The sequence below is a fragment of the Lates calcarifer genome, linkage group LG3, assembly GCF_001640805.2.
Source record: "Lates calcarifer isolate ASB-BC8 linkage group LG3, TLL_Latcal_v3, whole genome shotgun sequence".
Lineage (NCBI taxonomy): Eukaryota > Metazoa > Chordata > Actinopteri > Centropomidae > Lates > Lates calcarifer.
The window spans coordinates 11,034,583-11,052,093 of NC_066835.1; the positions used below are offsets into that span (position 1 = coordinate 11,034,583).

Below are 17,511 nucleotides of genomic sequence, written 5' to 3' on the forward strand. Positions count from 1 at the left end.
GAGATAGAAAGATAAACAAAGGGCAAGTCAGTATGACACACAGGATCAATCTAACATTACTCCACCGCTTGCTTGCACTCCCTTTCATCTATCCTTCATTTGGTGTCTCGTTGGTACTCTCTCTCTCCATCCATTTCTTTCTCTTCCCATTTATCCCCCCCCCCCTTTTTTTTTTTTTTTTTTTTTTTTTTTTTGCTGTCTACATATCTCTCTCCCACCCTGAGGGCGGGACTCAAATGACTGAGCTTCTAGTCCAATAAACATCCATCACAAGGCGAGACATGGTAAATGTCTCCTATTTTTAGAACAGAGCCAAAGTCGTCATTATAGCTTCATCAAGGCTCGGTCTGCACAGAAAAAATGTCTCCAATACAACGACACTGAGCCTAAATGTGCTTCTGTTGTGTGCGCTCATACATCTTGTGGTGCGTTACTTCAGTCAGCCATGTCGGTCCACATGCCGTACCCACAAGAATCCGGGCTGAAGTGAACACTGACTGATTATCATTATTATTAAAGTTACTGATCTCTGTATATAAGAAGTGAGAAGGCTGAGAAATGATGTAAAAATGATGTAACTGTTGTAACTGTTTACTTTTGTATAAGAAATCCTCTTTATGTTTTTTCTTGGTACTATTACTGAGTAAAAGCTTTGACACTAGTCCATGTAGTGGGATTAGCGTTTGTGTCAGAATTCAAATGTACTTCAACACACACACACACACGCACTTATATACCCTCCTCTCCCCCATGTTCTCACCGATGGACCTGGCTCTCTCCCGGATCTCCCGATGATTGGAGGCAGGGTGTCTGTAGGTGTCTCGGTAGTGATGGGCGATAGCCATGTCATCCAGTCTGTAGTGCTGCGGAGGGAGTGGGCCTGGGTGGGGCAGGCCATTGGGTTGGTAGGAGAGCCCGTTGGACGGGCTGAAGCGCTGAGCGGGGCTTATGGTGCAGGGCCGTTTGCTGGGGTGAACATCTGGGTGCAGGGCACCATCTCGCTCGAAGCCATTCTCTTTGGTTCTGGGTGTAGACAGAGAAAGATGAGTTTTGAGTTTGTATTTCATTGTCACTGTGTCTAGCACTGAATGTTGATGGGCTTTTAATCCCAGTGAGATGCGATGATTAACACAATGACACTGTATTAGGTGTCACTCGTTCAAAGTAAAACAAGATTTGAATATGAGACCAAATATGACTGGGTTTTTGCTGTTGATACCAGATTTGAACACATTTCTGCTAGTGACAGCCTGGCAAATAACAAAAGACCTCTTGTGGTGCTATGGATCAGGAGAAAAGACAAAGGAAATAACAGGAGGGGAGCGGAGAGGACACAGGCACAGTGATGTTTATATCACCTATTTTGTAAAAATGACTGATTCAAAATTTGTTGTTAGTTATTACATACAAGAGCCAAACTTGAAACCTATCATCACAACAACTGTTCTGGCCCTTCACGCTGCAGTAAAGTAAATTTGGATTCAACCTCTTACCAGACAAAGGAACATCCATAAAAATCATCCAGAAATTCTTTCATTGAAAACATGTCCATTCATACATACACACACATACACAACCAGAGCGTGAACGTGTGTGCTCACACAAATTACAGGTACACACATACATACGGACTCACACAAGTAGCTTCCAGGGGATCAGGTGGATTTTTGTCAGCCTGGTTCCGAAGATTAATGTGGCCAGGTGTGTTTGTGTGTGTGTGTGTGCATGCTTGCACATGTGTGTCTGTGAGAGTGTGTGTGTGTGTGTGTGTGTGTTCTTAGCTTTGTCAGTTCACAGTTAAATCTTGCCAACCTCCCCCGACTATCTGCAATCCTCCAGTTTCCTCTCTCTCTCTCTCTCTGTCTGTCTCTCTCTTCTCTTCCTCCCCATCTCTCTCTCCGATGAACAGATTGAACTTCTTAATGAGCTGTTTTTATGGGCTCCTAATGCTCATCCACAGCTCTCCATATGCTCTTTTCCTCCATCCGTCCGTCTCTCCCTGCCTCCCTTGACTCATCCATCCATTCTTCTCCCCCCACCAACCACACTCTTATCTCCCCAGCCTTCCTGCTGCAACAATGTTTATATCTACAGGCACAAGAGTACACATATGCACATACGTTCACAGTCACCTATGCAGTGCAGTCATGTGTGCACACATAATTTAGCTACTGTAGATAAATACATGCACACGCTGATATACCTGACATTTTAATACTGTTATTTATTTATGAAACATACAAACTTCAGTCTGGACCCCTGTTCTATCATGACTAACACACACACACACACACACATACACACACACACACATGCATCAGGACTTCAGAAATTGGATTCACATTGTCTCCATGGTAATGTGACTAAACAGTGTCTCACAATGAAACATTCATATACAAATACTGGAAATTCTCAAATGGTGAAGAAGGAGCATTTTATTTTGTGGTTTGTTGTTAAGAGAGACACAGCTTTTATTTCTAAACTCCCTTTGTTTAATGAGTAGATTTTATCATATTTTAGTAAGATGCCTCTCTATGTTTTGATCTGCTCCTCTCTGCTGTCACACACTCCCTATTTCACAATAAAAGTTTTCAGTTTTTCAGGGTTCATGAGTCCTGCTCTTGTCTGGAAGACTTTTATTGTGAAACATCTGCAGTACTTGTTGACATACATTAACATACATTAACACACAAACTTCAGTCTTCAGTCAAGTGAAACGGCTCCAAATGAATCAGTTAGTAAGTGAAATAATATTCCTGCTAAAAGGGTCTTACAGTAATGCAGTATTGTGTGATAATATTGTATGCCACTGATGAAATTACTGCAGTGAAAAAGTGCTGAACTATGCTGAATTTACCTTGCAAGACATTACAGTACATGTATCAGTCATTTTATACTTTGTGCTACTATTTAAATATCGGCTTTTGTCTGTGAATTTACAGAATAAATTATATATAAATATGTTTTTATTCTCATATGCATATTAGACTACGATATTCCTGGTCTGGTTTCTGCAGACCAAGGTATTAATCAGGATGCATTGATAGTGCATTGTTGTCTGTAATTAAGGATTCCCATTCAAATTCCAATATTCCGACACAAGGCTCCAATAAGCGGGAATGCAGCGCAGAGGTAAGCAGAAAGAAGAGGTGCTTAGCCAGCCGTATTGGTGCTGGAGCCTCATCTGTATGTGTTATCAGCCCATCTCCCCTAGGTACACACACACACACACGTGCGCGCACACACGCACACACAGACACCCAAACACGTACAGAGGTGCACATGCATGAACCATCCTTACACTTTCACACAGGATACAGAATCATGCACACACACATTCACACAAACAGACCACATTTTCTCACTGAATACAGATGCCTACTTACTTTCTCTCTCTCACTCACTCTCCATATATTTCCTCTCTCTCTCTCACACACATTTACACGCACATCTTTTCCCCTAAGCTCACTCCCCTATGCACCAGACGGCCCGCAAATATGCAGGTATTACAGAAAAAGTCTGCCTATCCGACTGTTGGGGGAAAAGAGAAGTGAGAATTATTAATATCGCGTTCGGCATTTTCGTCCCTCAGCAAATATAAAAAGTACATTTTATTCTCCCCTGCCTGTATTAAAAAATTTCGACCCCCGGGAATTACTCTTTATTTCAAAAGAACATGCGCGCATCGTATGGGCACAAAGTCGCAACAAAGCACAAACGCAAAAATGCTCACAAACTTATTTCTGAGAAGTTAAAAATGCTTAATAATGTTTATAGAAAGAGTGTTTGTTTGAGTGTTTGTGTGAGCACATCTAATAGCATTTACTAAAGGTTTGCTAGTCTCAGTTATTATTTGGACTATTTTAGGAAAAAATACATACAAATCTGGATATAGATGTGATACGTGATATAATGTGATATTGTAGTGGTGTTGCTGCTCTACAACACAGTGTCTACTTCATTAGACTGGAAATGAGCCATAGTCTTAAACATATGCAAACACACAGAACTGGTCTGGAAGGTTTTGCTGCTTTTGGTGGGGTGGGGGTGGGGGGGTTATAGGTTTTTACACCACTATGTGCTCCTGGATGGCACGTCTCACTGCCTGTCCATTAGAGCAGGGAACATTGAGTCATTACCAAAGTCCGTGACAACAAATGATTGTAATGATTTGGTTTGGGTTGCACAGAGAGAGACTCACACATCCAGTCAAGCATGGAAGTAAACGATAACTTAGGTATCAGAAACATACACAGCAGAAGTATTCACACACATTCCCCCTTTTCATTAAGGCACAGTTGTCCCTCTTCTTTCTGTCCTCAGGATGTGTGAGTGTGTGTGTGTGTGTGTCTGAATGTATCCAGGTCTACTCTTCATCTCCTCAGTTCTGGCCCATTAAGAGCAGGAGCTGGATGCCAAGATGTCCAGCAGAGCACGCCATGAGGCCTGTTGGCGCACTGACAGAAACTTCCCATACATACATTAACACATCACACTATTGCCTTGTATTGGCTCAGCTTGTGTCTGTGGAGCAATGTATGGGCTCATGGGGATGAAGTCAGACTCAAAGGAATTTATGCATGAGATCAAATAACAGAAGAAGCCTGAGCTGCTTTTATGTTTGGGGCTGGTAAATTTATAAACTCCACATTCTGATCCCAGTCACTGTGTCAACGGTTCTAACCCAAATTAACTAAAATCCCATTTCCAAAGTGGTTCTGACTTTCAGATTCACCCACCTGTCTGGCGTCCTTCTCTTGCCGTTCTCATTGACGTCCAGCAGGAGTTCGGAGGAGTCCACCGGGGAGGTGGTGCTGGTGTCCAAGAGCAGCTGCTCGTGCTGGGCCAGGTACTGGGCCGGGTTCTGCTTGGCCAACCTGGCACAGTGCAGCAGCTCCCTCTGAAGAAGCGGCAGGTTGGCCTACGGAGAGAAACGCCACTGAATTAGAAAAAGAGGAAACGGTCTTAAAATGTCTTAAACAACCAGAAAATGATTGTTGTTTTATGTCATGAGAAAGATAAACTCAATAAAACTGATGCATCTTAAAATGTGAAACTCTACAAAATTGAATTGACACTGAGCTTAATTTCGAGAGATGTATCTGATAACAAATAAAACCTTACTATCCCTCAGACAGAACACAAAGTCCATAAAAGTCACATAAAAACATACTGTTATAATAATATAAAACATCACAAGTTTTTCCTACAGTCTTTTCATTCCAAAAACACCAATTTGAAGTAACAAGAGACCCCTTTCTTCCATGTCATCTAACCCTAGTTTGCTCATTACCACTGAGCCAACACCACTTCCTGTGATCTAGACTGCATTAATACTTTCTCTGTGGCACATACATGTTTTTTTTTTCTTTTTAAAGAAACAGCGGCTATTTTCAATCTCTTTGACATAACAGGGGGGTCTGCTTTCTTGTGTGGAGTTACAGGGTCGTGCAGGTATGTGAGCATCGACTTCAAAGACATCTGATGGGGTGCATTTTGAAGCAAGAAGATGAAAGTGTTGCGTCAGGCAGGTTCAGAATGAGAGTGGGGGCTATTTTGGCGAGGCACATCACAGGAGCCTTTGGAGGGGCCATCTTTGTAAGTTTTAGGTCTGTTAATCTTTGTTTTGTCCTCAATAACATAATCTCTCTCTGAGTCTCTTGCGTATTTTTCCCTGTTTTATAAGCCTCCTCCTTCATCCCTTTTTTTCCTCTTGGTAATGAATTTGCTTCCATCTCTTTGACCATTCCCTCTTGTCTCTGCCAACTGCATACAGAAATAATACTCGCAAAACACAACCATGTTTCTTTAGTGGTATTTATGTTTCATAATCATACAAAAATCCCTCTCCAGTAATTGGCTGTAGTAAAAGAAATGCCAAGCACTGGCCTTCGCTTTACCTGCCCGAGTTAATGGTCCGTTAATAGTTTATGATCGTAATTACCCTCTGAAAAAAGAGCATAAAATAGATTGCTTTGACCCTGGTGAACTCATCTTTCATTAATTAGAGGTCATCCTAATTGCCAGAGATGTGGAATGCATTAACAAAAAGACTGAGTCAAGAGATGCAGACTGGCTGAAGGGACTGGATCATTTTTCATATGATGAAGTATGGAGATTTCGCTCCTGTGCTGTTACGGTAACCAACATCTGTACTTGCATAAAAGGGAAAATTTCAAGTGGTGTTCGCTCAGCGGCCGCAGCTAAAAATCTGCTCAGGGTGATTTATTGTGAAAATGTTGGATCTGTCATTTTGTCAAACGGTGCCAAAAAACACAATTCAGGAAATGCCACGTTCAGGATGTGCTGCACTTCATCAACTCTCTGTTTCGGAAGTAATTTGCTTTTGGAGGAGAGTCGTGGTGACTTTGTTTTCTTCACGTCTATATATTGTCCTGTTTCAATTATTTCCTATCGCCACTCTCTCTTTCTCTTTAGCTAAATGTGTTTACTCCTCTGTCTCTCGGCACTCGTTTCACTTCTGCACAACTCAAGAAAAACAAAACGCTTGACAGCTAAGATGAGAGCAAACTTAAAAAAAAAACAACAACTTAAACTTGAAAACAGAGAAACATTGTTACTGTGGGAGCCTGTTGTCTCATGTGACGGGCGTCCCGCCAACACATCACGTCACTGGAGTTGTGCGGCTTATGATTGCCTCCTTCCAGTAAAGAGTCCCAACCAATTTGCGGTTTAGTATTAAGAGAAGGGGAAAGGAGTTGAGTAGGTTTGAGTGGGGGCGGGGGTTGGGATGGGGGACTGGAAGGGTCGGCTCGGTCTAACATTAGCGTAATGAAAAACTCAGAGCCTGGACGTGCATTGTTGCAGCTGTGCTTCGACGCACCTATAAAAGCTCTTCCACACCTCCAACAGCTCTCTGCTACCATATGGTAGCTGGCATTAAAGGCCCCGCAGTGGGAAGACACTAAAATTAGACTGGGGAGAGAGAGAGGCAGAGAAGGAGCGAAGGAGGGGGTGGGGGTGGGGGGGAGTTGCATCTTTGATTCTGCAGCCATCCCAGTGATACACTAACCATCTGGCGAGGAGAGGAGAAGGGAAGGGAAGGAGGGACCGGAGGATGAATGGATAGAAAACAGTGGATAAACAGAGACAGGGGATAAAGGGATAAAGATACGGAGAAAGAACAAATGAGACGGTGAATGAAAAGAGAGGATGTGGGAAGGATGTGAGGAAGGAGAGAGTGAGGACACAGAGTCCCTGTTTGTGTTGTTAACAGCCAGTAACGGCGGCTCTGGTGGGACCAATTTCTGCTGCCCACATCCATGCAGGACCTCAGTGGATAATATAAGCTTGTGAATGTCAGTTCACAGACGCACACATCTGCAGATTTGCTCACGCACACGCACACAGGCGGCAGAAAATGAGATGATATTGTACTCGGGGAGAACTGACTGTCTTGTTTTCATAAATAACATTTACCTCATGCCTGTCAGTCAGACACAAATGGATAGAGCAGGGTAGGGAGGGGTAGATAAGGGACAGGGAACAGATAAAGAGCAAGAGGCAGAGAAATCAAGAGGAGGATTGAGGGGAAACAGAAAAAAATATGAGTAAAAAAGTAAGTGAAAAAGTGAAACAGATCCTTTCCAGAAGTGTGTAATAGAAACAAATAAGCTCTGTGTTAAATGTTAGGGCTGTCTCTGCTCTCCATCTCTCAGCGCCACACTGATATTGATCTCAGCTTCACCTAGACCCCATAACATGATCTGAACTGCTACTGCACAGTGCATCCCTCAATATAAACCTGGAGCCCCATTTGTCATCTTTGACTGCCAAAACAAATCACCACCACCGCCGCCGCCTCACCCCTACACTGCGTCAGACACCTCAAATCCCTCTGACATCGAGTATATGAGTATATACACTCGACACAAAATGGTCACTATTTCACCTGTGGATACAAACAGAAAGCCCATCATTCCTCTTCATTTTTATCTCCTGGGCTGGGATAAAGAGACGCGATGTGCGCTGGTGAAAAATGGGCTAAAGCGAGGGCACGGCTGGATGCTTAAGAGGAGGCTCCTTCCTCTATACTAATGGCTGAAAATAGGAAATACTTGCTGAAAATGTGGCTTTAGATGGATGAGGAATCGATGACAAAACAAGCCTGGGGGGAAACAGGAGAAGAAGGCTGGGAAGGAGCACGAGAGGGGATGTTGCCCTTGTGCCAAAACCACATTCATTGTGCTCTGCTACAGCACATGTTAAGCAAACCTCTTAAAAAACAAACAAACAAAAAAAAAAACAACACTTCAATACTGTACAGAAAAATTACAGTCTCAACATGCTAATGCTAGGGTAAAAAGAGCGTATCGCTGAGACGACCTAAGCACTATTTAATTTGGACAATGGATGGATGGACAGATTGAGGGATAAAGAGAGAGAAAAAAGCAGATGATGTGACAGACAAAACAAGAGCGACAGTAGCTTGTGAAATTGCAGAGAAACTGAGCAACAAGCAAGGGAATATCAGGTTAGGGACAGATATAACAGAGAGCTAAAGATTCAAAGAGAGACTCCAAAAATAGGGAGAAAATGGGGATAAATATCACGAAAATAAGTATGCACATCTGGAACTGGGCTGACTAAATGTTTTCCAGATTTGGTCAATCAGGCAGGCGGGCAGGCGGGCAAACCCTCTGTAGTAATGTATATTTGAATATCTACCTTCAGAAATGGGTATGACAAAAGGTCGCAGAGGGAAGTTGGTGGCTTCTTGGAGCTTGGAGTGAAATTCTTCGATGGTTAGCGTGGAATTCTGGAGGAGAGAGAGAGAGAGGGAGAGACAGAGACAAAAAACACATGAATCCATGTGGAAGGCATTAAGTGATAATATTACTTATTGGAAGCTAAGCTATATCCTGGCCTGGAGTGAATGTTTCGGGTTTTTCGTAATAGGAAGCACATGGGCAGGCCACAGTGAAAAAGAGCCACAGAAAACAAAGACAGAGATCTCCTTCAATTAACAAAACAAATACACAAGCAGGAGTCACATCATCGATAAATACGCTGCATGATACAGAAACTTGCTTATTGTTTATTTTTTACCAAGTGTGCTCTTTTTGAACATGGGCTTGAATATGATACACACTACAAATTTCATTGCAGTTGAATAGTTGGTGGACATTTCAGTCTATTTTCACATTAGCACAGGTCTGCTTATTTGTTACCTGGATGGAGATGGGCTAATTTTTGTATTGCATTCCCTAATTTCTCTCCATTAAGACAAATGCAGCTTTTCACAGAATGTTGGAAAATTGAGCTTCTTTGATTGAAACACAGCCTTCTAGTAACATCACAGGCGTGATTTGTTTTATTTCTCTTAATTCCTTTTTCTTTGAGTCCATCACATGGACATTCATTTGGATGTACCCACACAAGCTTTCCTGTTGTATACATGTACATGCGCGGCATCTTTGTCCTTATCAACACAGTAAATGTGCCTATGGAGTACCATAATGCTGCACGCCTGTGGTACCTCTCTCCATCAGTGAATAACCCTCTTTTCACAGAGCAGATAAGACCAAGGTGACCAAAATACATCACAGTAGCATGGGGTGGATCAATCTAATGTGCAGGAGATAGTGTTTTCTGTATGATTGCAAACAGGGGGCATGTGGATTTGTATGTGTGTAGGTGTGTGTGTTTTCAAAAGTGGGTTGTGCGTTTCAGTTTGTCAACCATCCGCACCCAAACAAAGTCTAGTTTTTTTGGTTCCCTGTAACTCATATTGATGGCTGACAAGTCAGCAGTGACACTACTTTTAATTTTCAACATGAAGTATGATGCAGAAAGAAGAGTGAACAAGAGGGGGAGAGAGAGGTGAGCATGCACATGGGAGAAGATTCTGCTATATAACAAGCAAAAATACAAACAAAGAAGAAAAAAAATCAAGCGAGACGGAGAACATAAAAAAAAAGAAGCCGCAGATATTATTTTCCTCCCCACACTCTCAGCCTTATTTCCCAGACCTGAATTTTGTTACATTCAGCCTTACATCTGTTCGCCCAGATTGCGTAGGGGCTGTTCTTGACAGCTAGCGAAACCTCCTGAGTCTCCCTCTCTCCCCCTCTCCAGCACACAACTAGCTAATTAACGGTGTCACTCTTTTCAATAAGGCAGGGGAGGTGGTGGTGGTTGGTTTGGGGGGGGGGCGCACGGAGCGAGAGGAGAAAGAAGTTGGAGGGAGAGAGAGATATGGGGGGAGGGGGAGGAGGCGGTAAGCAAGCCAAAAGGACACAGGAGAGGCATGTGCATATGCAGACAGGTGAGAAAAATAAACATAGTGAAGCCAAAAGGAGGCTATGCTCTGTGTGGCTAATTAAAAAATTCCTCCCTCCATCTCCCTCAGCCTCCTCCTCCTCCCTGCGCAACATTCAATCACTATTTCTGTATTCCCCTGTTCGTTTATGCTCAGATTTTCTCGATCACACAGACGCGCGGTAAATCTTTAGATTTCGTGATATAGCCTTGATGTTACCATGTCAGATAAACCACATCTGTCTCATCACATCTCGATGTTCAATAAATGGTATTTTGATGTTTGCAGGCTTTATTTGGATGGAAGAAAACAAAAAGAAATTTTTTTGCACATGCTGCGATTAAACATTTTCATAGGTCCAACTGTTAGTCTTTGTATATGTGTTGTTTATATACTGTATTATTGGTTAAGTCAGATATATTGACTATCACACTTGCACTTTTTATTTACTATATTCCCCAGATCTTTATTTGGATTAGAAGTGATCATCCGCAATACCTTAATTTGTGCATCCTCTCAAAGCTACAATCATCATTTTATTGCAATTCCATCTATTTAGCAGCTAACTAAATAAATAAGGTCTTAATGTTGCAACTGGCTGAGTCATGTTATGGTTATCAGGCACCTGCACAACCTTAATGATACTATTAGTTTGATGTTATAATAAGAAGCCTAATCCTTATCACTGTGTGCCTGTGGTTTTCCATGTTACTGCGTGTTGTACTTCAATTTAAATAAATGTAATGCAATTAAATCCAGAGAGGATCAGGTGCATAAAAATGGTAGTTTGATGTCATTCTTTTGTCCTTGACAACAACATGTTTTCAGTGTTTTGCCAGGCATTGTGTTACACTCAAGAAAGTACTGATGGATGTCAATCCAGAAGGCAGAGATTTGCAAATCTCTCCAAGTGTTTATTTTACACTTATGCCTGAAGGACCAGATGAGTGAAGTTTCTGACATGAGAAAATAAAAAAGTCTTTCAAAAATACCACTGGCTGTTTTCATAATCAGCGCTAAGTATTTCAAAGTTATTTAAATCTTCATCTCTGTGACTGACGACTAACCCGAGTTAAACTTTCTTCACTGGGTAAACTCCTTCCATCTGGTACTTCAGGCATGCTGAACAAATGCTAAGAATTATTCTCAAATAGCCTACAAACTGATTCACTTACTCTTGCTAACATAAGACCTGGTGTCAGCTTTCACTCTCTGAGTCCTTTGAACTGCACTTCACACACACACAACACACACACACACACACACACACACAGTAGCTACTCACCACTAGTCCTAGCACTAATGTGCGGACCCGCTCGCCGATTTCAGGCGAGATGTCGTTGCCGAACTGCTGCAGGGTCGTGAGAAAGCGCTTGAGCTTGCTGAGCTGCCGGGCGCCACAGGCCGGCGGCAGCTGCTGGTTGGCCAGAGAGGATGAGGAGGAGGAGCTGGGGCCGTTGCTGTAGCCGTTTGGGGGGGACGGAGCGCCGTTGAGCGCTGTGGGGGAGTGGCTACTGCCATTGGTTACTGCACGAGACAAGGACATAAATAATAGTATTAGGAGAAAGAAGGGCAAAAATGAGAACAGTTCTATTTTTGGAAAACATAATTTCCATGGTGACACACTGTTGTGCAAAAGTAACACTGCGTTCTTGTTTGTACACAAATCACTCAAAATAATCTACTGTACCTTTAACAAACATCAACAAAGGGAACAACATAGCTCAGCTTCATGGAGACCTAACCACTGATTTGAAGTGATTTACATTCCCCTGAAAACATTCACAATCCTCAACATTTGTTTCCAATCACCGTGGCTTGTTTGATCCTTTGCGGCATCCTCTTACAAATAACATATTTCTGCATTTGGAGACATGTTGCCTCTCTCCATCTCTTTCTCCCTTCCCCTCCTTCCCCCGCAGTCTAAACAAGCAGGGACAGCGTGACCCCCCGTCGTGCCCGGGTACGGAAACAGTGTGTGCACGTGTCTGTGTGTGTATGTCAATGGGGGAGTTGGTGTACAAAGAGATACAAGGCGGCATAAAGCTTTCCCTCTAATGAGATTAGGTTTTGACTAGCAATCCACTCACTCCCCCTCTGGCCGCCGTCCAAAGCCGCCACTGTAAAGAGAGAGGAGAGAGACGAGATACTCAAACTGCATCTGGTAACAATTACGTCGGGTGGAAATCAAAGCATACTGCTTTGTTAAAACCTTCGGCATGCGTAATGAGAGAGCCGGGCCTTTTCCTCCCTCATCGCACGGAAGCCCCGACGTTAATTGTGGAGTGTGAGCATTTGCAAGAGAGAGAGAGACAGAGAGAGAAAGAAAGAGAGATAGATGAGAGAGATGAGAGAGAGAGAGAGAGAGGGACAGATACAAAGAGAGAGAGGGAGAAAGTATATACCAGAGACTAAGAAAGGGAGAGTAAGTGACTGAAAGAGAACAAAATAATGCCTCTGTTGCAGAGAACCAGGAGTACTAATGCAGACTTGAGTGCTCTGAGCATTTTGAACCACAGGGCCTTTGATTCTTTGATTCTAGTGCTCTTCATGCAAATGGTTAAGTATGTACTTCTAAGTGAATCCTAGGGTGTAATTTGCTCGTCACAGGCTATGTGCACGTCATGGCAGAGCTCCAACAGTTTGTAAGCGTGGGCGTTAATGAACTTGTTGGGGGAGTTGTTGGGAATGACTGCAATTTGGAGAAGCTCAATGCAACTTGTTAAGAAGGTCTTCTGATGCTGATGTTTAATTCTTTTATTTTACCGCTGCACAAGTATCGCACACATGAGCACATAACCCAGTCTCCTACAAATTACATTTCTATACACCTAAACTGCAACAGCAAATATGTTGTGTAAGAAATGTTCTTGCTGGCTGGATTACATTCAGAGACATTGGGTGGATGGCAGGCGTACAGAGTGCATGTCTGTCACTCCCGTGACTGCAGTTCACATCCATAGTCTGTGGGAAGGTTTAGGCAACAAAAGCACTTTGGTTACGGTCGGGGAAAGATCATGGTTTCACTTAAATGTAAATAAACATTGTGTCTGAGGTCACCGTGAACTTTTTCTATATTAAACCAGACCGCAACCTTTCCACAACCTTAACTTAAGAGTGCTGCAAGTGTCAAAACACGACCACATGAGAGTTTAATAAAGTGGACACTGCACTGCAAGATCGGACATTTTGGCAGAAAACAAATATGTAGTCTGTGAGCAATTTACTGTTCACAGACTACATATTTGACAGATGTTCAGTATCAATGTGTCTGTGACTTCCATTAACAGAAAATGTAATCTGGTCACGATAATGGTTCTGACAAAATATATTTGCTGTTGCAGTTTCATTGTATAGAAACATGATTTCTGGAATTGGAGCATGTGTGTGTTGCTGTGTGTATTTTCTTTGTGTGTGTTACTTCTGTAGACTGATGACCAGTGGTCTTACCTCCACTATGTAGGAATGCACACAACCTTTTCTGAAGATGGCTTTGCTCTGTGTGTGTTACAGACCCTTTCTTCAACTTGGACCCTAGGCGATAAACCCTTAACGCTACAACTGTAAATCACGCTTTACTCACGAGTTGTGGGGGTGTAGGAGCTGTTGCGTGGTGCTCCCTGTGTGCTGGGTGGGGGCGGCATGGTAGGGGGGGTTAACCTGGACTGTGTCTTGACGTCCGCAGGTGAGTCGGGCATGGTGGAGCGCTTCCCAGTGCGATCTGAAAGAAGACAAAGAAGACATGGGAAAGATTAGAATAACACACCAACTGTAATACACTGATAGGTTAACACAGGAAGTAAACAAAGGTCAGGATGACACATTCCACATCTGTTTGCCTGGAAAGAACTATATCATTATTTGCACATAACCAGCAGCAGGACTTAATTTGGTAACAAAGCTCCTGCAAGGTGCATCAGACAGACTAGATGTGGAAAAAGATGGCTCACAACATCATATGTCTGTGTGTCTTGCCACAATGACACTGATGCATATGCTCAGACTGTCAAATGAGAAGCCTGAGAGAAAGAGAGAGAGAGAGAGAGAAAGGAGAGACTCACAGACACACAGACAGACGCCCGAGAGAGAAGTGTAAATCTGCAGTGAGTACGGGTCTCATTCCACCACCATCTGTGCCATCCGGCATGCCCGCTGTACAGAACGACGACACAACTCCTCTCTCTCCCCTGCTAACGACTGCAGTGCTCATTACACACACACACACACAGCATGCACACGCACTGTCCTAATGCCTGCATCTCTGGATACTATGCTCACATCTGTTCAGGACGAGAACACGGCAGAAAAACAGACAAATTGTTCTTGACTTGTATTTCACCTGTGATATTTGTGACAAAAATGACCCCACACCTGAAAAATGAAAAGGACAAAACAGAAAAATCAGCCTCATCATACTCACTACTACTTATAAACAATTTCAAAGATAAAGCATTTATGAAAAACAAAACATCTTCTTTGATTACATTCCCATTTTCACCTCGTTCAGTTGCTCAGCAGATACCTGACCATATCAAATGTATGGGAACAGCAACAAGACATTATCAGAGTCTTGCACTGGTACGAGGGCTGAGCCCACACTGCGCAGGATAAGATACACAACTTGTCTCAGCAGCAGCAGTAACAAGCCTATCACAGAGTCAACAGACTGTTATCAACTGTCTTTGTGGCACTTTGTGAAGGGGAAATATTTAAGAAAAAAAAGGAGGAGGAGATAGGAAGGAGGCTGGAGGGTGAAAAGATAAAGGAGAGACAGAGAGGAGGGAAAGGAGGAGCTGAAAGAGAAACAAAAGCACTATCTGTGACATTGGAAACATATAGCTATCATCATTGAGGGATTGCATGCGCCTTGACTCAAAGACACATAAACACACACACTCTCTGTAATCAGGGTGGTGAGGGTACATGTTCCAGAGACAGGGTGATCGCCGTCACACTTCCTTCTACATCCTCGCTTGTGTGTGTGAGTGCATATTTTTGCACAATAAATATGCATGCTGTTACATAATCTATTATTTTACATGTAACTATGTTTATTTGCATATTTTCCCCCAATGTTTGTGCAGTCAAGCGTGTTAAATATATGCACCAAAACCTACATAAATTATAGCACTCTACTGTGTGTGACTGTTTGGATCCATAGTGTTAAGTTTAGGCAAAATGAAAGAGAAATACTGATGTGAGAGAGAGAGGATAGCCTAAGCCTGTTAGCTAAGCCCGAGCCTCAGTAGCGCTCTGCCTTGCTGCTGCTGAGGTGCACTGTGACTAAGTACGTCAGTCACGCTGGCTCGGCTTCAGCAGCGGGGCAAGCGAAAGATGGAGATGTCACTGAAATTCTAAACAGAACGCACTCCGTCGCTCCGTTTCTGGATTCAACGTTTTGGGTCAGTTTTCTATGTGTTGACCCTTTGAGAAATAAGCAGAGGGAGTATGATGGAACTCAACGAAACAATCACGCTCACCACAAAGCATACACCCAAGTGTCACGACCAGGAACATACCCAGGAACAGCAATGATTAGTTTCTCTAGGCTTTAAAGGTTTTCTGTGAAGCTCCGTGACGTACAAGAAAGCAAGGATTAATTTCTTTGAACAGTTTTCCAATAAACAAGAGTCTAAAATACCTACTAGCTGCTCCTAAATGCTTCACTGTTCCTCATGTCCAACCAAACTAAAATGATCTGAACATGTAAAGATCTCCTCGCTGGTACTCTGATGTCGCAGGATATTCTCTTATTAAATGGTGAGAAATTACTCATTTTATGAGTCCCCCGGAGCTTCCAAAGATCCTCAAAACAAACAGATCCCAACCAAAACACTGTCAGAGGAGAGAAAAGAAAGGGACACAACCATCACATCCCCTCCCCAGACAGAAGTCACACTCCTCCCTGCTAACCATGGAGGACTGTCCCTTCAACCTTGCAGTCTCTGGACCGACCCTAGGAGGGGACAACTGATAAAAGTCGCTGGGAAGGTGAGAATTATGTGGCTCCCAGGACACTGACATTGAGTCTGGGTGACTTTTAGGATGATCTGGGAGATACAGACCAAGACTGAGAACCAGAACTGGAGCCTGAACTGTTTAGGTTAGGTGAATGGGTAAAGTTTGGGTTCAATCTCTAAAATTTTATGGTCTGGGTTTGGTTTGACGCACACAGTTATTGTACTTTTAAAATGAATTTACTGATGTAATCACTGACTCACAGTAAATATAAGCTTTAGCTCATAAATGGAGGATTGGAATGAGATGTGAAGGGGAAATGGATATATTGCAGGAGAGCAACATGAATGGATTAGTGGAAAAAAGCCGACTGATTAGGAAAGCAGAGAATAGAGGAACGGAGGTGAAAGAAGAGTCGATACGAGGGGAAGACGGGGAGAGTGGAGCGACTGTCCAAACTACCCACTGTGCTGCACATTTGGTAACTGCGCTCTCTACCCCTTTCCACACACACATACATTCGTCCTCCATCCTCCCAACCTGGCCAGACTAAGAAAGGTTTACTACTCTAATTTCACCACAGTGAAAAAAAAAGTCTGGATGTGACTATTTATTTTATAAACCCAGGATATAGCAGAAAAGCTAGTGGAAACATATAGTCTTACCCCTGGCTGCCAGCTATCATATCCTGTGTGCCTGCCTAAAATATGATCTACGAAAATACAAGGTCATTAAAAAAGACGGCCGGGTGACAGGACCCAAGGTAATTCATCATTTTCCAGTCAAACACAAAGATCTTACATGTATATACTTAACCAGCCCAAGTTAAATACAGAGAAATCACTGTATCACACATGGTTGCACTTATACTGTTTCAGTGGATCTTTGAGCTCATGCTTTCCATAGTTCTGTATATTGCCTTTTCTAATTGTGTGGTAATTTTTGGCCTAGTTCGAATGATCTATTGTTAGATAGTAGGACATCAAATCAGGATCCAAATCATCTTATAATTACCTTAAACTATGAGACTAGATAGAGTAAATGACTCACATCACCAAGATGCAATTTGGAATCAGATACTAACGTCCAGCAGTCCCGAGGGTGCAGATATTAGAATATAATTCTTCCCTTTTTCCCAGTTTACAGCAAAATGGGGTGTTTAAAGAGCTGTCTGGAACATTATTCTTTGGGGTATTATTCATTTAAAAGGAACATCAAAATGATTTTTAAAACTTTTTTTCCCACAATAAAAACTTAAAAAAGCTCAATCT

The 17,511-nt window shown here is 42.7% G+C and overlaps 1 protein-coding gene across 1 annotated transcript in view; it reads right to left on the reverse strand.

The window, feature by feature from the left end:
- Positions 1-17,511, reverse strand: part of runx1t1 (RUNX1 partner transcriptional co-repressor 1) — a 58,721-nt gene that overhangs the window by 10,160 nt on the left and 31,050 nt on the right. The window contains 6 exon segments of the mRNA XM_018697648.2: positions 761-1,023; positions 4,740-4,921; positions 8,689-8,700; positions 8,702-8,779; positions 11,568-11,809; positions 13,866-14,003. Coding sequence (XP_018553164.1) covers positions 761-1,023; positions 4,740-4,921; positions 8,689-8,700; positions 8,702-8,779; positions 11,568-11,809; positions 13,866-14,003 — 915 coding nt within the window.